Here is a 22,027-nt window from a genome sequence, read left to right on the forward strand (position 1 = left end):
CCAACTGTCTACAGAAGTTCCCGCGATTGTTTTTTTTTTTAATTGTATTTTAAAGCCCTAAATTAGATGCGGACAGATTGAAGAGGTGACGATGAAAGCCCCCTGGATGAAAGTCCGGGGATCAAGATGTATTATCCCTTTGGGATTATGGATAAATGGAGGTGAAAAGTCAAACATCCATGATAAGAGTGGTGAGCATGCATACAGGTCGTCGGCGCACTTAACGCACACGTGTGCAGTTGTGGAGTAGACCTCATTCAAACTTAGAGCTCTTTCTGTTCGCAAGGAGGTACCTGCTGTCTGAATAACATCGCCACAATAAATTCGATTTTATACACCCTACGTCTACACAGGCAAAATATTGAAACTTTAAAGGGGAAGGACGGTTGGGTACTGTAAGTACATACTAGATTTTTTTGGTGCGCGGGGGGGGGGGTTCTACTTTATTCTGGAACCTTCATTCAGCTTGCAGTCAATGGAGGCAAGATGCATCAACTTCAACTAAAAAGGCGGGGGGGAAGCAAAAAAAGGACAACACAACCGTGACACAAAGACAATCAAAACACAATTTCACTTTTGTCTAAATAAAGGGATGGCGTTCTTGTTTAAAGCTTGTAATTGACGGTGTGTTGTTTTTTTTCCCAGAATAATCAGTGCAGCATCGCTCTGTTGCTCACGTTCTCAGCTGCACTCTGACAAACAGCTGTCCACGCAGCACACATGGCACAGAATTAGATGATTAAAGATCGAGTGATCTGCTTAAATATGGAGGATTTGTTGGCAGTTTGTAAGAGACTCTATCCATTAAGTGGCACATGCCTAAAGCTGCACTATGGCCAAATTAATCTTGCCCGGTACAGTATTTTGAAATCCAAAATAAAGGAAAGAAATGGGATTCCAATTCTCAAAATCTAACTACACACACAGACTTTGAGGACTGATGATTATTAGTTACTTTTTGCGCACTACTGACTGATTTAAGTTTCGTATCGCCTTCAACTCGTGCAATTTGACATTATTGTTGAATTAAAGGGGAGGAGCAATCTTTTAAAGAATGGAGTGGAACCGTGAAAGACCACTGCAAACCATTACGGGATGCTGGCTCGCCTAAGATTTGTTCAGATTTTGAAACTATTATTTCTCATAAAAAAATAAATAAAAATAATGGGAACAAAGTCAAACTTTACAAGCAATTTTATAGTGGCAGCTCCTCCTTCAATAATGTGTCTGCAGAGACAAATCTCGTGAACGTTTTCCTCACGTTTGCTACTATAAAGTTGCTCCAGTGTTTGTTTCTTTACCAACAATTTGCTGCCTGCCATCCGTTAATTTGGTGATTCTCAACCATGGTGCTCTGAGAGAGTAGCGATACAATTTCACCCAATTTGTCCAACTTTTTAAAATTCAATTTTTCTTTGATCTATCTATGCCACCCACGTATTTTGAGAGGCAGAATATATAAATGGTTTTCCACGAGATGTACAATTAATAGTTACAGCTGCATGTGTGTGTTAATCAAATAGGCCCAGATTTTATTAAGGGCTGTTACTATTGAATATTTTTTAAATCAATTTTTAATTCGCAAAAGTTATTTTGCATCTGTGTATTACAAAATCACTTATCCCCCGATTATTTTTTGTCAACTAATTATTGTTGTTTATTTGGTATTGTTTAGTGATTATCGAGCAATATCACATGAGAGGGTTTGATGTTGTATACTTGCCAAACGTTTTGAAAACTGATCCAATTACTGGTTGGGTCTTTGCTTTCCAAAATAAAAGCAGATGTTTTGTAAATGTCCTGCTTTCATGAATGATGACAGAAATCAGAATAATTACTGTTGACTGGCTGAAATCAGACTGGTGGGACAGTTTTAAGTTAAACAATAGCTCTAAACGATGACTCAAATATTTGTTGATTAATTGGATAGTCGATAAGTTCATTAATAGGTAAATTTTGGCACCCCTAGATTAGACCTTTAAGTAATTTTGTTACACTATACTATACTTTTTTATATTTTTTTTTGTTAGGTTGTGTATCGTGAACAATATGCCAATATGCGCCTTTGTTCAATAAAGGTTAAGAAACAGGAGATTGTGCAAATTTACCTCATGTCGAGGCGTTTGATGGATCAGGGCCGTCAGGAAGCATGTGCCATGTGCGTGCATGCGTGCCACCACCTTGTTGCTGACACCGCGCATTTATCCCGTAGGGGGGTGGAGACCATGCTTTGTCATTGAGGAGCTCAGTATCAGCAGCGGCAGTTGTAACATTCTTTCAGTCCTCCTGCACTTCCGATGCTCAGCACGCTGCATCCCGATGCAGTCTCGTCGACACGCTGTGGATCGACACGCTTTCCCCCTTTGCCTCCTACACACACGGCGGACTTTGATTGTTGACGCATCTCCAATGTTTGGACCCGGGCTGGCGTGGAAACGCGAAGGCACGTCCCAAGTGTCAAATACGGACCCGTCCTGCCGATGCGCCTCCTCCGTGTTTTGCTTTCGGTGGCACTCCAAATGCATGACACCTTTATGATTCACCCCCCTGCTCCTTCCCGCTGTGCTCCGCTCCTGTAAACAAATGGAAAGGTTCCAGTGTTCCATGCGCAAGCGGCTCTACAGCCTGCCGCAAAACATCGGGCAAAGACCTTTTGCGGTGGACGAAGGAGACAGCGGCGACAAGGACACGAAGAGGAAAAGTATTCTGCTGAGACACTTGTCCTCTTTGTCTCCCGCAAGCAGTTGCAGGAGCATCGAGGAGGGCGGTACGAATGCCGCCGGGAAGACCAACTTGAACGGGGACTGTCGCCGTTTCAGGGGCAGCGTCTCTTCCATCAGCGGGCGTCATTTTACCGGGTCAGATGCGGCGGAGCAGCGCCGCCTCATCCCGGAAGTGGACGCGGGTGTCGGGGACGGTTCCCCCGGAGAGCGCGGCCCGGCAACGGGGGGTCTGAGCGACGCGGCGGCCGGTCAGTCGTCGGTGTTTGACCAGACGAGTTTCATCAAGTTGGAAGGTACCGAGCAAATTATCCCCGAGGATGAGCGGCTCTACCAAGCCGGATTCATGCATCGGCAGTTTGGGGCGATGCTCCAACCGGGAGTCAACAAGTTCTCTCTGCGGATGTTGGGCAGTGAGAGGGCCGTGGAGCACGAAAGGGAGCGTGTCAAATCTGCTGGATTCTGGATTATACACCCATACAGTGATTTTAGGTAATTCATGCGCAGTCCCTGAAAGTTTTACACATCTTCTGGAATTACAAATACACCTGTGGTTACATTCTATCAAGTACAAGAAGTGTATTAATATTAATGCATTACTAAAAACGAAATGCTTTGCATTGGTTGAAATACTAAGACAGATCATGTTTTTTCATTGTTGTGCTAATGTGGTATCGAGCTGCACTGGTTCAGACTTGAATGAAGGCTAACATTTTAGACAGAGCCCTGTGTAATTCTCCACCTCTGCAAATCACAATAACAGCATATCAACCAATTAATTCCACACGGCTGGCATTCTTATGCCATTATGATCACTTTAAAAGCAGAGTTCCAGTCATTAGGTTGCGTCAGTTTCACTAATGGCTTGGCAAATTATCAGTGTTTGTGTTTCCCCAGTCACAAACTATCACAATCAGATGGGCGAGCTAATACAGCGATTGTGCTACAATAATCTGACTGTCGAGAAAAGTGTCATAATTTCTAAAAATGACCGTCGACTGAAGACTTCACACATACTGTGAAGGCCACTCTCGCAGGAAATCAATTCATGTCCGCTAAATGATCTTAATAGGATCCAAAACATCTGAAAAGCACAATCGCATTTGATCAACTCTGGCTCCGCAGGAACATTTATCCCGAGTGATCCAACCAGCCAGTTTTCCCTAAAATGAAATGTTTGTATCAAACATTCATATTGCAATCCAGTTGTTTTTGAGGCAGTCTTACACACTTGATAGGTTTCGGCATGCCATCATCATCATCCTGTTTTGACATCCATCCTGGAAACTCGGCCATCCTACTTTGTTGTACAGAAATGTGTGTCACTGCTGTTTTTCCTCCACTCATCTGAATTACCCTTTTTTTTAATACATATATATAATTTAGTGAGACCAGTGGATTAGATTAGAGGGAATGCAGCAGGAGCTTGGAAATGGGGTAATCAAAATAGGGTAACATGACCATTCAAGATATTAGAAGCACACATCAGGCGGGATTATTACAGCACAATTAGTTTAATGGAGTGGAGATGTGGATGGGGCCCGGTGCCACCCGCAACACACTGACATTAGACGGACAGAAAGAGAGAGATTGGAATGGAATCAAGACACCCAGCTGTTTGCTCTGTGTTGTGTGCTAGGTGTCATGGCATCACGCTAGAATGGTACATTAGGACATGCAGCCTACCCAACAACCCCCCCCCCACCCCCACCCCCCTCACACTTTTTAGTGCACACTCTGAATATTGCAGTCGCTGCTGTATTGTTGCTTTTCTGCTCATGCAATTTAGTTTTCCCGTCATAGAAATAATGCTGGGCGATATGCAAAAACGCTTCTGTCACCATTTAGGCCATTTTATATCACGATAACATGAGACCACGATTTGGTTTCAGTTATTCTACAAAACCTTATATGACACACTATGACCGCTTGTCTTTTCTGACATTAAACAGACCTGTGCCAAATGAGAAATGGGTCCAGTAGTCCTAATGCTGCTATCTGAAATAATCAAATGTAAACGGAAGTAGCCCACATATTTTTGCACAAATGTAAATATCAATGGAACCCTTTCAGGGACAGCGGTTACGATAGTGGACAGCTTTTCATGTTATCAGGTTACACGGTCCATGAAAGGGTGAAATAATAGGCTTAAAAAAATAATGTTTCTGACATAAATTGATTTAAAAAATACATTAAAAAGATGAGCTTGACTGTAATATAATTTTAAGAACATTTATTGCGCAGATCTCAAAAGTCACAATCCAAACTCGGAACAGTATTGTGAAAACAAATTAGTTATATATGCATCCATTTTGGGAATAATTTTTATCCTAAAAATTAATATCCTTTTAACTTTCTTCTTTTTTTATTGACAGAATATTCAATTTTGCAGTTCGATAACATTTCCTATGTCAATACAAAAATGAATTGATATACTTTCAATGTTTTATAACACTCCTCACGGGTGACTGACGAAACACGGGACCATTTCTTACTATGTGTGTAGTATTATTTTCAATTTAATTTTTTTCTCAAGACACTTATTACATTTCCTGCTCTTTTGCTGCTCATGTTTGCACACGCAGTTCCGGCGGGACCTCTGTGGAATGTACTCTCACTCAAGCACTTAATTCGGTCTTTCACTCTCGATAATATTGCGTTATTTTAGGAAGTTTCATAATTTCCTCTGATAATGACTCCTCGTCATCCCTTTGTAAGGCCGATACTTGAAAGAAGTTTTGTTTATTCTCACAATGGAGGCGAATTGATGGAGGCTGCGATTCATTAGTTAGGGTCGAACCCACAACGGCTTGAGCAGGCAGTAGTCGAAGCTTGTTGCTAAACTTGCTATCGCTAGCTCGCCGTTACGCCGTCTTGCTTCGACATGCCGTCTTACCGGGCTGCAGGTAACATAAGCAGATCAACGAGCCTTTTTGGAATGGTCATCACCATTGAGGAAAGAAATACTTAAAAATATGTTCTCAGTTTTGTCATCCGTTGTGTTTTGCTAAGGCTCAAAATGCAAACTGCTTTCTAGTTTGAAGGTGTACCTAGCATGCCTTGATGGCCTTTTTTTTTTTAAAGTTCTTACTAATTACGGGTTTGTTGTTGTTAGTTTATTCTTTCCTAAGGCAGTAGTAGTTGTTGTTATTATTATTAATTTCATTGTCTCTTAGATTTAATTTTGCATTTAGTATGACCGTTTAAGTGATTCACTTCCTCGTGTTATTTTACAGTCTTTCAGTTGATGGCAGTCGTGTGGTACAAGAAACTTGAGTCAAAACTGTGGTTCATCAAATCAAGCGTCCTCTGATAATTTTGTTAAATGCAGCAGAAGACGATAGACAATTGACACGTCATATTACCCAGTACTTCATCGGAATGTGAAAAACATTCTTTGTTAGCCTCCATTATTTATCTGTTTTCTATACCGCTTGTCCTCATTTAGGTTGGGGTATGCTGAAGCCAATTCCAGCTACATTTGGCTCAAAAGTAGGCAACACCCTGAATTGATCTCCAGTCAGTTGCAGTGAACTTAAAGACAAAGAATAATTCACCCTTGTGGAACCTTTAGCTTGCACTTAACCAAACATGCTTGTTTTTGGAATGTGTGAAGAGGGAGAACACGCAAACGCCACACAGGAAGTTCAGAGTCAACATTTGTACCCTGAACCTGAACCTCAAATATCAGGCAAATGTGTGAACCACCAAATTACTGTGCAGCTCCATTTTTCTGTCAACATAGAAATCAAAGCACCCAAAAAACAAAATAAGTAAAAAGCAAGAAAATAGTACAATGGGTGAATCGATTCGACCAAAGTCGTCATTTTGCTAAAATGACTTCATATCCAAATGTAGTAGGCTCACACACGCATCCATCACGGCTGTGCCCTTTTTCAACCGCTGTGTCATGAATGGCTGCTGTCTTTTATTATGACTGCGGTGGATATAGCAGCAGACGCTCTGGACTCGCTCGCATGGTAATACGACTGAGCCTCAGTCAGTACAGGTGTGTGTTAAGCCACCGAGCTGATGCAGGCTGTTGCGCTTCAGCTGCAGTCTGGCAACAAGAGATAAGCATCTCCAGTACAAATGTGATCCCTTTTTATTTCAGCTGTCCCTGATTGATCTAAGCTCCTTTCACCATTTTTTAAGCCTTTTTGTGTTCACTTTGCTTATAACTCCTCTCTCTTTGTGCTCTCGTGCTTTTTAACCGAGTTGCACTCTGACCCAAATCGTGCAAGATTCCTCTCCGCAGAGGTGCGCCGTCCCCACAACTGCGAGCTTTATTTTGAGGCACGTGGCAGGATTGCACCAGCTCGTTGCCTGATCTCTGTGGCTCGAATGCTGCGTGCACAGTCAGCTGATGAGCCAAGAGGAGGGTCCGTAAAAGGGGGGGACGGTAATGCACTGTCCCCTGCACACTTTATTTTTTATTTTTGTGTGGTCCAGCTGTTCCGATGTTCTGCAGCGCAGTGACGTGTGCAGAGCGGTAATGCTAACTACTCAACATCTGGCTGATGGGAGCTGACTTCTGGAGTTGACATGGATTCCCAGGAGATAACGGTGGATTTAGCCAGAGAGGGGATGAGCAATTAGGACCACTGTGTCACTGCAGCCACAACGGGCAGATGACGGGAGTAATGCAAATGCTTTGTTTAACAGACAACTGAAGGAAGTAATGGAAAGAGGAGCAATCTTATCATCTTGCACATGAATTAGCAGCGCCTTCACGAGACAAAAATGTCAGCGTTTGGAGTTTCTTCAAGGGAAAAAACAAATCATGCTTGTGACCATTTTTCATTCATCCAGGTCGTGTCATTCTCAGGGCATTGAATGGATCCCAAACGAATCGGTTCTGGTCGTCTTGGAAGACATTTCGCCTCTCAACCGAGCAGGTTTCATCCGTCACGCAACAAGGTTTGGTGCAATCCTAACCAAGCCTTGTTGGATGAGCTGTTTAAATCTGCTCAGATGAAAGATGAAACATCTTCGAAGATAACCAGAACCGTCCAGAGCAAGTTAGAGAGATCGGGGCTGAACACGTGATTTCACCTGATCGGGGCAAAAAGATGATTTTTGGTCATTTCCTGTATTTTTAAAGATCATAAATTGACCAAATAATCCAAAGATATCAAGAGTTTGCCAATAGGAACAGTAACAGCTTAATTTCATATTACACAATGTTATTTTTTTGGGGGTGGGGTGGGGTGGGGTGGGTAGCCATCAGAGTTGGTGTAAGAGTGCTACACACACACACACACACACACACACACACGCATATATAGGCATCTCTGCCTGCGCACAGTGCTCCGCTTTACACTGCAGCAGAGTCTAAATTGTATTTGGAGTAGTCAGGAGACGATTTGAAAACATTCATTTGGATTTGCGATATTTTTGTTCTTCATGTATTGCTAACTTCTCAAATGTTTTTCGAACGTGGGAGATTGCCACAGAGCAAGCAGAAACGACCAAACCGAGATTCGCTAACCAAATGCTCCGCCTTGCCCGATTTGTACCAACATCGTGAAAGTTTATACGTACGTTGTCATTCCTGTCTTTAATTTGACATCTTCCCTCAACAACAAGAGACGCAATCATATTTTCGTAAACACCTCAAACATGGCTCATTTGATTTGATTTTGTCATATTTTCATTGCTGGTGGATGGTTACCTGACAGTTTTGTTAAGTTGGTGGTTATTGCCTTGTAAGTGTTCCAAGCCTTCCAAGTCTTAATTCATGTCAAGTGAACTGTATCATACAACCAGCGCTTCGGCCTACAAACTTACCACCTGTACCCAGCACATGATTACAGCCTCACCGAAACACAGTTTCCCCTTAGGTCTTCTTTTTCTCCCGTTATCATCATTACGGATCGATTTGCTGCCATCATGAGCACTCTCCTCATCGCAAGCTGCTCATACGTATTCAGGCATAGATTACAGTGACACTTGTTGACAGGAGGGTGGAAGCCTCATTTAATTAGCTCTGTTTAAAGTGAATCTTGCACCCATCAATGTTCATCCCTCGTCAAACAAGTTGGTCTTGAGGATACGGCGTGTTAGTGCGCCCTCACATGTCACAAGTGCCTTTAGGGGGTGGGGGCCGTCTTTGGAGGCTGTTGATTCGCGCTCGCCGCCGCTGGCGCAAGTGTGCAGGTGTGTCAGGCCGCTGGTTGATCGATTCGAGGTTAATTAGTTCTCCAGGATGGATTGCGCGTGCGCTCGCACGCCCAAGATTGTATTCACGTGGAGGTTTTCCTCGGCTTGGCTGAGATGCATTGGACTGATTATTGCTGCGCTTAGTGCCGCATTTAGATTGAAATCACTCTTTCTAAAAGGTCCTTCATACATCAGCTACTTCAAGGAGAAATTTAATGCAGCGTGCAAAAACAAAAGGCGGTGTAGATATGATGACCAGAATCAATTGGCCACGCAGCTCGAGATGGAACAGAACGCGCCGGTGCTGATTCCTGGAGCGGTGAGTCAGGTGTGGAAAATCTATATTTTCTTATGGGTTGCAAATCAGATGGACTTTTAGTCTCCATCCTCGTGCCCTGAAGCGCAGTGTTGGACAAAAATAGAGGCAGCACATTCTCAGAGATATTCAGCAGGATATGATGCAGAAGTTGAGCAAAGTTCGACATGTAAGCTGAAAGTATTTTTCAACAGCATGCGTATTGCTTCACCTGTCGTGGCTATGTGCGAAACACCACAGCTTGAGTAATAATTTGCCAAAATCGGATACAGTCTTGTAGCAAGTGTATCTGTTAACCCCTTTGTGTTTTCTCAAGCCTAGCTTAATTATCAACAATGATTCCCTAACCACTGTGCCACGGAACATTAGCGAGAGCAGTTATACCGCGCGAGATGATTCAATTTGACTTCATTGGTCCCAAAATATTTACAACAAATATCTTATTTGTTCATATTTCTATGTCAGCCCACAATTGAATGCGCTTCAACAAAAAACAGAAAGTACAAGAAACCTTTGTTTCCGTTTGTTGCCATTTATCTAACAGATTAAGTCGTTGCTTGCTGAGCACATGGAACGTGTCAGATTTCAAACCCAAACTGCAAACTATACATTTTCCCCATCAGTGTGTGCCTGACGATCAGCCAACCAAAACAAATACTGCTCCGCTTGCTTCATCTGGTGTCCGAGAAGAGCCGAGAGTTCTAGGAGGAAAACCTGTGGCCGCCTTACCATGACAATGAGCAATGCCTTGAGCATCTGACAGTTCCTGCCTGAGAAGAGCATCACCGAACTGGAGCAATTTCTCTAATTACCCAACCTGCCTCCTTGTAATTTTTTTTCCTCCCTCCCAAGTTTAAGAACGTTATGAAGTAACTGACTCGCAACAGTTCGACGCATCGTTTTCCCTGCTGCCAATAATGTGTTCACAAACTGTTTCCCACGCGGGCTGCGTGGGTGTTTCTGTCTGTTTTAGATTCTACTGGGATCTGACCATGCTGCTTCTGATGGTGGGAAACCTCATCATCATCCCCGTTGGCATCACCTTCTTTAAGGACGAGCACACGCCGCCCTGGATCGTCTTCAACGTCGTCTCGGACACTTTTTTCCTGATGGACCTGGTCCTCAACTTTCGCACGGGTATCGTCAAGGAGGACAACACGGAGATCATTCTGGACCCGCAAAAGATCAAGATCAAGTACTTGAAGAGCTGGTTTGTGGTGGATTTCATCTCCTCTATACCCGTGGACTACATCTTTCTCATCGTAGAGACTCGCATTGACTCGGATTTTTACAAGACTGCGCGAGCGCTGAGGATCGTGCGCTTCACCAAAATCCTCAGTCTCCTTCGCCTGCTACGCCTCTCCAGACTCATCCGCTACATCCACCAGTGGGAGGAGGTACACTGAACACAAATTGACTGTAATGAATGATAAACTGTATTTCCCCCCCTCACCTACTGATTAGTTAGTTACACCCAGCGGTGCCGTAAAGGAGGGAAAAGTAGAGCCCGGACTGAGATTGTTTTCTTGAGCCCCGAGTCCCTCGCTACGCCACTGTGTGTGCACCCGCACTATAATGAGACCCCCACACCGACTCCCCGAAAAAAATGTTGACATTAGTCTGAGACTGTTGATAATATCACTATGAAGTGCCTTTGCTGTCCTCATCAGAATCACAATGTCATCACCAAGTGTGACAAAATAATGAAGCTCAAGCATTTTATTGGAAGTGGCCAAACATTTTCACACATGCCAGGACAGTGCTAAGTCTCGTAAGATCGGTTTTCTTCATTTTCCCTATTTTATTTTCCATTAGGTAGACAGTATGTGATTTTTGGCATGTCCCACACATTATGGCACAGGTGTCAAAGTCAAGGCCCGGGGGGCCAGATCTGGCCCGCCACATCATTCTATATGGCCCGCGAATGCAAATCAAGCATGTCAAGTTCCATGATGGTTGCTAAAGTCTGAACCAAAATTTCAAATTGTCATATGTAATCCACAATAACAGTCATTATTCTTGACTTCTGATTTAAAAAGTAGTTATTCATCAATTTGTTGTGCGCTGTGTATGTAATATGTGGAGGGGATTAAACATTTATATGGTTTCCCAAAATTCATAGCGGCCCTCCAAGGGAAACCCTAACTACAATGTGGCCCGCGACAAAAATGAGTTTGACACCCCTGCATTATGGGATAGGTGCATCGTCAATATTTACATATCTTGTAATTTTTTAAATGATACGATGTGTATCGCTAGATGTTGTCAAATTTACCAGATCGAATCATCTGTCATTGTGAAATATCAAATGATTAAAAATCTCAAATCTGAAAAAAATATTTGCTAAACATTACACAGTCAGCTTGCGAATTGAATCATCAAGTGAAGGTCCGCAATGTGATCATAAAATGCTAACATTAGCTTAAATTGAACACACACACATACACACACAAAAAAAGTGCAGATAGTCAAGCAATGTGTATTTCTGGCAACATCTCTACTTCATACAAATGAATATGAAGTTCACTGGAAAACCTCAGATTTTTATGGGTGAAATGAGGAAGACACAGTCTTTTTATTTTGGCACAATTGTCCTTGTAAGTGCAGCAGTGCAAAATTGCAATAGAGTTTACATTTGCCTCTTATGTATTGAAAAGAGGGAACATGTTTGTTATTGCCATAGGTTAATTTCGGAAATTCTTTACAATATAAAGTATTTTTTAAACATTAATAAGTCAATATTGTATGTCGAGTACTCTCTTGAGACTTAAAAACAAACCATCACACTTATTTTATAATAATCTTTCCCAACACCTTTTAATTCATACACTTAACGTCATGCTGCATTTCCCATGGGACAATAATATTGGTGGCAGGTTATTACGCAATATTGGACTAGCCTTTTGTTCTCTACAGAAGATTAAGAGCACTATGGTCCGCTATAGGACAACTGTCGCCATCGGCATACAGAGAAAAGAACAGACTCCATTTTGCAAATCCTCTCATTGCATGAGTGAGAATTCCAATTTCATAGATTTATTTACAAAGAGATATTCATCACATTGTTTCACATCCATTAATGATGATAATCTGTGTGTGTGTGTGTGTGTGTGTGTGTGTGCGTGTGTGTGTGTGTGTGTGTGTGTGTGTGTGTGTGTGTGTGTGTGTGTGTGTGTGTGTGTGTGTGTGTGTGTTTGTTGTGTGTCAGGTTTTCCATATGACCTATGACCTGGCCAGTGCTATGGTGCGTATCATGAACCTGATTGGTATGATGCTGCTGCTGTGTCACTGGGACGGCTGTCTGCAATTTCTGGTTCCCATGCTTCAGGACTTCCCTCCCGATTGTTGGGTCACTCGAAATAAGATGGTGGTAGGTTTGTTGTTTTTATTCACGAGCTTCTCGGACCGAACACCTTGACAGAAAAAAAAGATTGTGATGCATACCGGTGACAGGCTGTCATTTTGTACCTGGTCCTTAAGTTGTGACCGACCTGATTTTTATATTATGTAGCACATAACTAAAGTTTTGCTCGTACCAACTAACCCGAGGACATCAAATGCTGACATCATCATTTTCCCCCTCCAGAATGACACGTGGGGTCAGCAATATTCTTACGCCCTCTTCAAAGCCATGAGCCACATGCTGTGCATCGGTTACGGGCTGTACCCGCCCATAGGAATGGCCGACGTGTGGCTCACCATCCTCAGCATGATTGTGGGCGCAACCTGCTTTGCCATGTTTGTGGGGCACGCCACTGCCCTCATTCAGTCACTGGACTCCTCCAGGAGGCAGTACCAAGAAAAGGTAGGAGGCCACTAGTCGTCAATGCACCGCAATGACTTTTCAGGTCAAAGAGATGAAATATTGAGGATGGATGTGACACCGCAGTTTTTGGGGTGGTGGATATGTGCGTGGCTTACACTGACCTCTACACAACGGAGAAATACACTCACTGGACACTCTTTTGGTCATGAAAAGTGAATTTAATCTGCTATAATCGTCATCATTCTTTGCAGAGGATAAAAAAATCTATGCCTTTGATATATTGGGTGTAGTATTTCCCATTATGTGTGAGCATTTACGGATTTAAATGTAAAGTTATGTTTGTTTTCAATACACAACATATTTCTCTCACCCCTTTGCTCTAGTTTGCCAGTAAACTTAACTGGGAGTGGCAATAAACAGTTTGAAGGCTCTTTTTCTGCCAAACCGTGAATGAAAAGTCATACCTGGGGGAAAAAAAAGTGGTCACTCGTATCTCAACGGAGAAAGGGTCGAGTGCCGGCGTATAGTGAAAGGTAGACCTACAGCAGAACAAAAACAAATATAGGTCGGATCCATTTTCCATCCGTGGTGTTTTGCAGCAAGAGTACATGGCTGAAGGACACAGTAGTTAATAACATTAGCCGCAGCCTGCAGAGCACCGCTTGTATTTGTCAGATGGGGCAGAGGCCCGAACCTACACCCTGGACAAGGTTTCACAGATGGCCTGACCGTTCCTGAGCCAACGCATCAAACAGATTAATTATCATATTACATTTGTCACGACTTTACGTTTCGCTTTTGGATTATCATTGCCGCTTGTCTTCATATTTGTCTCATCGTATTTCGATTGTGGTCGCAGTACAAACAGGTGGAGCAGTACATGTCCTTCCACAAGCTCCCCGCGGACATGCGTCAGAGAATCCATGACTACTACGAGCACCGCTACCAGGGCAAGATGTTTGACGAAGAGAGCATTTTGGAGGAGCTGAATGAACCGCTGCGAGAGGTCAGAAGTAATCTGCTTTGGGGATTTTCACCTCCTGTATAACTGCTACTGGGTCCTAAATACAGTATGTTGATTGCATTGGAAATGTCATCACATCAAATGTAAAGCTGGGGCTTGACAGTTGACGTTCACTTTCACCACCAGTGTCGCCACGTGGGCTGTCTCAATATTTGAAATGTCCTTTACCTTTGGTGGCAAATATCCAAAAAAAAGAAAAAAAGAGCATATTTATGATTTTGCGGCCTGGTGGCGCAGTGGTTAGCACGTCGACCCCACAGTGCAGAGATACCGGGTTCAATTCCAGCTCTGGCCTCCCTGTGTGGAGTTTGCATGTTCTCCCCCCGGGCCTGCGTGGGTTTTCTGCGGGTACTCCAGTTTCCTCCCACAGTTCAAAAACATACATGGCAGGCTGATTGAGCACTCTAAACTGTCCCTAGGTGTGAGTGTGAGCGTGGATGGTTGTTCGTCTGTGTGTGCCCTGCGATTGGCCGGCAACCGGTTCAGGGTGTCCCCCGCCTACTGCCCGAAGACGGCTAGGATAGGCTCCAGAACCCCCCGCCACCCTTGAGAAGATAAGCGGATTGGAAAATGGATGGATGGTTCGATTTATGATTTCATTATTTTTACTTCGTGCACCTGAACAGATAAACTAAACAGTGATCCCAATGGCTCTAAATGGCCTGCACATAATCTCGCTCTATCTTTTCACCATAATATTTACAGTCACGTAATCTCATTAGTAGATGCAAGAGACTGCATGAGGGCCTCATTAAGCGAGCGCCACTATTCACGCAGCTTTCATAATGACTGCAAACGTATCAACTGTACGGCACGCAAATGTCTCGACGATTGTTACGATCGTGCCCCAGTCAAGTCACATATATTTATATAGCCCTTTATCACAAAAAAGTCTCAAAGGGATTCATATACCTGCAGTTCACAAATAGTAACGACATCCCCTGATGTCGGGCAAGGAAAAAAAAAACATCTGTGGAAAAATGAGAAACCTTGAGAAGGGGCCACACATGGGGGAATCTCACTTCCAGGATGATCAGGCTGCAATGGATGTCGACTGGTCAAAATTTTAACATGATGTGGTGCGATAGTACGTTCGTTTGAATAGTGCAAGTGTCCATGTAGTACTCTGTACTTAAGTAAAAATATAAAAGTACAGTTTCTGAAATGTTAAACACAAAAGTAAAAGTGATTTATTTTAACCGTCGATCGTATGCAATCGTTTTTTGGGTAGCTTGTCACAATGGGAAAAAAACCAACAACCCTTTATTCTTTGATTAACTTAGAATAAAAACCACCATGTAGAAAGTATAGATATCTGTTTTCAAATGTAGGGAGTAAAAATAAATAGCAATCAGAAAATATATGTTCATATTATAAATATACTGTATTCTTACTCATCAAGTACAGTGTCCAACTATTTGTACCGCTTGACTTCCCACCGCTACTGCAGGAGATCATCAACTTTAACTGCCGTAAACTCGTGGCCTCCATGCCTCTGTTTGCCAACGCCGATCCCAACTTTGTCACCTCCATGCTGACCAAACTGCGCTTTGAGGTCTTCCAGCCAGCCGACTACATCATCAGAGAGGGAACCATCGGCAAGAAAATGTACTTCATTCAGCATGGGGTTGTCAGCGTCCTGACCAAAAACAGCCAAGACACCAAGCTGTCAGATGGCTCTTATTTCGGAGGTAATATCCCCACACACAACGGGCCGTTTAATGCATACTAATACAACCCCTGGCTGGCAGCGGTTCACTGATGTGAAGAAGTGGTAATAGTCTGCCTTGTTCTGATTTATTTTGCTCAGGCACTCAGCAGATTAACTTCCAGCACTATTGCGGCTCGGAAAAAAATTGTCCACATCATCTCCTTAAAAGGGGCTCGGGACTAAGAGCGGCAGAGATTGTTTGATCTCTGCTTCCATCTGTGGGGTTTCCCCCTTTTTTTCTCACAATATTCTATAACTGAATTGTATATATTTACTCATATGTTTTGATGCGTTGGGACATACTGTATCAATGACGGTTTCGCTATTTCATCAGTCAGGTACAATTTGATCAAACCTAATAAGTAAGTTAAGCCTTTTAGAGTGAATCCATGTCACCGGTGTTCAAACTGCAAGTGAAAACATGTTTGGACAAATACACGGACAAAGAATTCTGTCAGCAGTCCCATGTGTTCATGTGACTAGAATATATTAAATCAATAAACAGGACAGCAAAGTGAGAGCGTGAGAGACCGTGTGTGTTTGTGTCTTTATATCCTCAATATGTCTACCTTTAAAAAGATGTCGATTTTTTTTTTTTTTTTTTCCCCCCCCAAATGGCGCTTTATTTAATTTTTCTGATCTGGCACGACAGATTAGGTCAGGACAAACTGTAAGCTGCAGAAATTGCATTAAGTGCTCCATCTGTGGAGTTCAGAGGCAGCGCTCTTCGTTTTCATCAGCGACCTCTGACTGAAACCTTTTTGCCAAATTTATTTGATTTTGTTTCCGGAATGAGCAAAAACTTAGATATTTTCTCTTTTTATATTTTTATCCTTTTTTTTATGAATCATCTCCAAAACTGTATTTACATGATAAAAATGGTCCTAATATTTTTAATAATAGTCAAATATCCCTAATATTTTTAAGAATAATCAAACACCAAATTTTTATCAGTCACTACAGTGTATAAATTGCATCAGTCAAAAAATGCAGTCGAAAAAAAAAACAAAACTATGAGTCACCCTGAAGTATAAGATGCTTTTTTGGGAGGAAATGTATTTTACAGAAAGCAAGACCAAGAACGGTGGAGCTCAAACTTGAACCCAAAATACAACTAGATGGCAAATGCATTTAACACACTGTAGTTTTAATACGTTGGGTGAATAATATATTCTTCCCGCCCTCCCTGCAGAGATTTGCCTGTTGACCCGAGGCAGAAGGACCGCTAGTGTGCGAGCAGAGAACTACTGTCGCCTCTACTCTCTGTCGGTGGACAACTTCAACGAGGTACTGGAAGAATATCCAATGATGAGGAGAGCGTTCGAGACGGTGGCCCTCGACCGGCTGGACCGCATCGGTGAGAACTTTGGGCATAAAAATTGCAGTGCATTTAAGGCGTTTGACCCTTATGCTAATTTAGAGGCTGCCACATAGTCCTTATATTGATCAGGAGTGATATTTTGACTTATTGTATGATTTGTTTTTTTTCCAGCCGTCAATTACATATATGTGGGAAAGAAAGGGAGCAATGACTTCAATGCTCTCTCCTGTCCCAAAAACACCACACTGTGTTTAATAAGTTTTAAAAAAATCACACTATAGTGTAAAATGTAAACATGAAAACCATAATAAAAGCAATTAGAGGCTGCCCGTTTGAAACACACCGAGGTCATCTCCAGCCATGCGTTTCTCGTTCTTCTTCCTCTTTTAACAACAGGGAAGAGAAACTCCGTTCTTCAGCATAAAGTCCAACATCACCAAAGTTCTGGCACGTTAAACCTCCAAGAGAGCGAGATCATCCAAAGGATAGTGCAGCATGACCGCGACATGGCCCAGTGCACGCGACTGAACCAGACCAGCAACACACAGATCTTGAACATCCCCCCGACACCTTCGGATCCCACCCCGGTCATCTGGGCCCCTCTTGTTCAGGGTCCACTCCAGGCCGCTGCTGCCACCACGCCATTGGCACTGGCTTTGGCTCACCATTCCCAGTTGCCCCACATCCTCTTTCATCATCCTCTCATCCCTGGCTCCCTAAAAGACCCAATCAGCCATCCAAAAAGAACCCACACTGGAGCGCTGCCATCTAGCGTCTGTGGCTCAGTGGCCAATTCTCCCGTGGGTGCGACTAAATTCCGCACAGAGGTTGAGACTCCCACTCTGGCCTCCATCACAGCACCACATCTCTCCACAGGGCCCTCGCCTACTCTGTCATCCCAGCCCATCTTCACCAGCAGTCTCCAGCCCCTGGCCCCTCCCACTCAGGCGACCCACCATCCTCCCCACTCGGGCTTGGCCTCGGTCTTCCCCATCAGCCAAGCCGCCGTCTCCTGCACTTGCACTGCTCAGCTCCACCCGCAGCCCTTCCACGGAGCCATGACCACCCCGCCCCATCCGATCAGTTTGCTCCAGCAGGAGGAGATGGTAGGGCTCGCGGGGAAATTCACGGCCCCCTCCTCCTGCTCCATAAGTCCTCTGATCTCCAGCTCTGTCAGCCCGATTCTAAGCCAGCTGCAGCAGAGCTCTCATGCCATCACACAGCAGATGGGGTCATGTCATGGCAGCGCAGGGAGGATCACCAGCAGTCTGAACTTCCCACATTTTCCCATCATCACCAACACACAGTCCTTCGGTAGGACATCTGCAGGCAGAGGCGGGGCCGCAGCATCCCTGGCACAGCACAGCCTGGCGGGGCTCCATTCGGTTTTCTTGCCGCAGGTTCTTCCCGAGCAGTCCGCCCTCGCTTCCCTGACGCAGTACGGCTCAGCGGAAGCTTCGCCTTGCTACACTCCTCCTCTCCACAGTCCCGGCTTACAGAGCCCGGTGAAGGGAAGGACAGTTTACCAAAGCGAGCCACCCGGGCCCAAGAACTCTCACAACCCTCTTACAGTTCAGACCTCGTGCCCAGCCAAGGTGGCATTTACCATCAGGGAGAGCAGCGATTCACCAGCCGAGCTCTTTACGCAGGAAATAAAGACCATCTCAGGCTCTTACAGTTCTTTACACCACACACAAGACAGACTTTTGGCGATCACCTCAGGGGGGGCAACAAGCTCCTTCTCCTCCCCTGACGCATCCACTAAACCCCAGGTCACGATGGCGGGTCACACCACCGCTGTCACCTGGACATATTCAGGACTTGAACCTCAGAACCAGTTTCTAGCTGTAAATTCTAAAATGTTAGAGAGCCAACACAACCAGTCGAAACTTCCCTCAAGCTTGTGAGGCTCAGACGCACCCTCCTTTCATCAACACAACTCAAGACATCCCTTTTTACCTCCCACTTTGCTCCTTTGAACATAGGAGGGTGTGTGATTCTTATCTGATTATGGATTTCCACCACAGAATGTATGGCTTACTGGTAAGAATGAACTGTTTCTAGAGGATATTTCTCCTTAAAATAGAGTAATAAAGCCCATTTTGTGGGTAAATAGCACCTTATGGAAATAAGAATTTATCAATTTATCTATGAAGTGTATACACAAAATGTGATTCTTCCAGCTGTTTAGCCCTGTTTTCTTCGCTACCTTTTGTCTTCACTTATTTACAGCTTTGTCAAGTTTGATGAAACCCCCCAAAAATATTGTCCTCAAAAAAAGTGTCCCCTCTTCTCAGCTATGAATGCAAAGTTAGTCTAAAGACAACTCAAGGGGCACCGTTGGACTCAAACATGCTCATGGTGGATGCTGGACGTTGACAAGGATCCATCGAATGCACATACTGTATGGAATTCCTAGCACATACGTGGGGTATACACTTTCCAGGTTGGTGACCTGATGATCTTATCTCTCCTTGCTGTTTGTGGAGGATGTTTGACTTTCAGGGCTTTTGGGGGAAATTAGCAACCACAATGAGGAAAAAGTACATCCAAATTTGGAAGCCATGGTTCTTGGAAAAGAATGAATTACCCCATGTGGGTTAGGAGGGAAGTCCTACCTCAGATGGAGGATGTCAAAGTCTTGTAATGAAAGATGTCAAACGTGTCCTGAGCTCGACTGATAGATTGAGGATGCGGTCTATGTACCGGTGTGTCCTGGTGAGGAGAGATTTGAGTCTACCGGCGAAGCTCGCTATTTACCTGTCAATCTACATTTCCCCTTTCACCGTTGGTCTCAAGATTTAGGTAGCGACCGAAAGAGAGAGAAAGTGAAGGTACAAATGCCTGAAAGAGGTTTCCTATGCATGGTGTCCCAGCATATTCGGGAGGAGCAGTGTGGTTTTCGCTTGGCCGTGGGACAATGGACAGACCCCCTCAACAGGGTTCTGGCACTTTGCCCAGCCAACCTACTTGTGCTTTGTAGACTTGTAGAAGGTTTCACCCATGTCCTGGAGAGGATCCTGCGTGAGTATGGGGTCCAGAACGCCATAGTACGGGCTGTTCAGTCCCTGCAAGACCAGTATCGGAGTTTGGTCAGCATTCCAGACAGTTAACAGTATTTCCAGTTCGGGTTGGACTCGGCTAAAGCTGCCCTTTATCATTGATTCTATTCATAACATTTATGGATAGAATGCTTTTTGCAGATGAGGTGATTCTGTTGGCTCTGTCAAGTTGGGATTTTCATCTCTCACTGAAGCTGTGGTGATTCTCTCAATCTTTGGGTCGTGACCGAAAGAGCAAGATCACGGACACAAGCGGCCGAATTAGGTTTCCTCCGCATTGGTGTCTGGTCTCTCCCTTGGAGATAGTCATCCTGGATGGGTTCAGGGTAAGCTGGTGCTTCTCTTTATCAAGAGTAGCCAGATGAGGAGACTCTGACATCTGTGCCTCCTGGCCGCCTTCCGGGTGAGGTGTTCTGAGTACTTACTGATAGCAGGCCCCGGACCCGCAAGGCCTCAGAACCCGCTGTAGAGACTGTCTCTCGACTGGCATGGGAACGTCTCTGGATTCTCCTGGAAGAGCTGGCGCAAGTGGCTGGGGTTAGGAAAGTCAGAGCTTCTCTGCTTAGGATCTTTCTGCCGCAACCTGACCTCGGATAAGTGGAAAAACCTGCGTGGATGGTGTCCGAGCTCAACCTTAGTGAGAGAACTCCGACATCTGTGTAAATGATTATTCAAATCCCTCCTGGAGGTCGCCATGATCAACCACGAGCAGATCCTACAAGAGAACTCTGATGTCCTGGCGGTATTGTCTGTCACAGCGACCCGAGAATGCCATTTTGGCCCTTTTGAGGGAGGTAGGGGAGGTGTTGACCAGTGACAAGTCTGGACACCTCTGCTTAGACTACTGCCCTTGCAAAGAAACTGGATAAATGGATGTTCTTATTTGTCTGTATGTCTTCCAAATTGTTTCAGCAATACTGCACAGCAGAACGGGGCACACAAATCTGATCATATTTGTCAAAGTAGTGAATGTAATGTTTGTCTACCTGGGTGGACCATGTAGGTCATCAGGAAGATTATCCTGAGTGAAAGAGGCAGCATGGTTGTCACTTCGCTGTGCTATTGCAACCTTTTTCAGAGGACAGTTGGGACACCTAAGCCATGCTTTTTGTATATCCGCTCTGTCTTTTATGGCCATGAACGAGTACTGTGAATTGTTAGGATGCAATTAGGAGCGACACGGCAAATGTGAATGTTTCTTGCACCAGTCAAAGGGCTAAAAGCAATTACTTGGGAAATGTGATGAACAACAAATACCGATGGGTCACATTGCTATACATTGACCTCTTTTTCATTGTATCTCATCGAATCACATCACGAACCGAATCCTCTTTTGTGTTAATAACTCCATGTTGCTTAATCGCACCTTGCTGTCAAGAACTCGCGATCAGTCATGGCTTGGCATCCTCGGCGTCGATTAGCTGCCTGGTTTGTGGATCTTGAGGATGAGTCCTGTTGCGACTGTGTGACGCTTTGGGTCACTAAGCAGCCTCTGCCGGTGGACTCGATCAATCCCTCATTACTATTCTCCTCCAAGCCCACAACACCAGAGGCATGAGTGCAGCTTGACTAGAAGGTTACCGTGGGTGCAAGGTGTGCATTTTCCTCGGAAGGTCAGTCACCCATTTCTATATTCAATATTCATTGTTGTTTTTGATGCCTTTGACATCGGAGGATTCCATCTCTTATGTGCATAGAGTATGTGAGCTCTATTTTATGATTTTCGGTATGGAATCCAATGCAATAAATGATTAGCTGCTCAATGATGCTTGTTCTTACTGTTGCCTTATTTACAGAAGCAGAATATGACACCGTGACATTTTTAAATACATGATTACAACATCAGGTATGCTAGACTCTATATTCCATATTAACAAACCCTGAATTCCAGAAAAAAAGCCAACTTTTTGTTCATATCACATGGGATGATGTCACTTCGTATCTC

The 22,027-nt window shown here is 44.0% G+C and overlaps 1 protein-coding gene across 1 annotated transcript; it reads left to right on the forward strand.

Annotated features, from left to right (window-relative positions):
* The first annotated feature begins 1,997 nt into the window (after positions 1-1,997).
* On the forward strand, positions 1,998-21,848 carry LOC109507640 (potassium/sodium hyperpolarization-activated cyclic nucleotide-gated channel 1-like). The gene is made up of 8 exons (XM_019857240.1): positions 1,998-3,212; positions 10,172-10,595; positions 12,407-12,568; positions 12,785-13,003; positions 13,824-13,970; positions 15,439-15,679; positions 16,892-17,056; positions 17,417-21,848. Exons 1-8 carry the CDS (start codon positions 2,584-2,586, stop codon positions 18,925-18,927), a joined length of 3,498 nt encoding a protein of 1,165 aa, XP_019712799.1. The 5' UTR covers positions 1,998-2,583; the 3' UTR covers positions 18,928-21,848.
* Positions 21,849-22,027: the final 179 nt, after the last annotated feature.

The sequence above is a fragment of the Hippocampus comes genome, unplaced genomic scaffold (genome assembly GCF_001891065.2).
Source record: "Hippocampus comes isolate QL1 unplaced genomic scaffold, H_comes_QL1_v1.1 scaffold186, whole genome shotgun sequence".
Taxonomy (NCBI): Eukaryota; Metazoa; Chordata; class Actinopteri; order Syngnathiformes; family Syngnathidae; genus Hippocampus; species Hippocampus comes.

What these genes read in the sequence shown, in the direction of transcription:
- LOC109507640 (XM_019857240.1), top strand. Translation starts at nt 2,584, where the DNA reads ATGGAAAGGTTCCAGTGTTCCATGCGCAAGCGGCTCTACAGCCTGCCG. An exon ending in GGAGGCAGTACCAAGAAAAG is followed by an intron (nt 13,004 to 13,823) that starts GTAGGAGGCCAC and finishes TTGTGGTCGCAG; the next exon opens with TACAAACAGGTGGAGCAGTA. An exon ending in AGATGGCTCTTATTTCGGAG is followed by an intron (nt 15,680 to 16,891) that starts GTAATATCCCCA and finishes CCCTCCCTGCAG; the next exon opens with AGATTTGCCTGTTGACCCGA.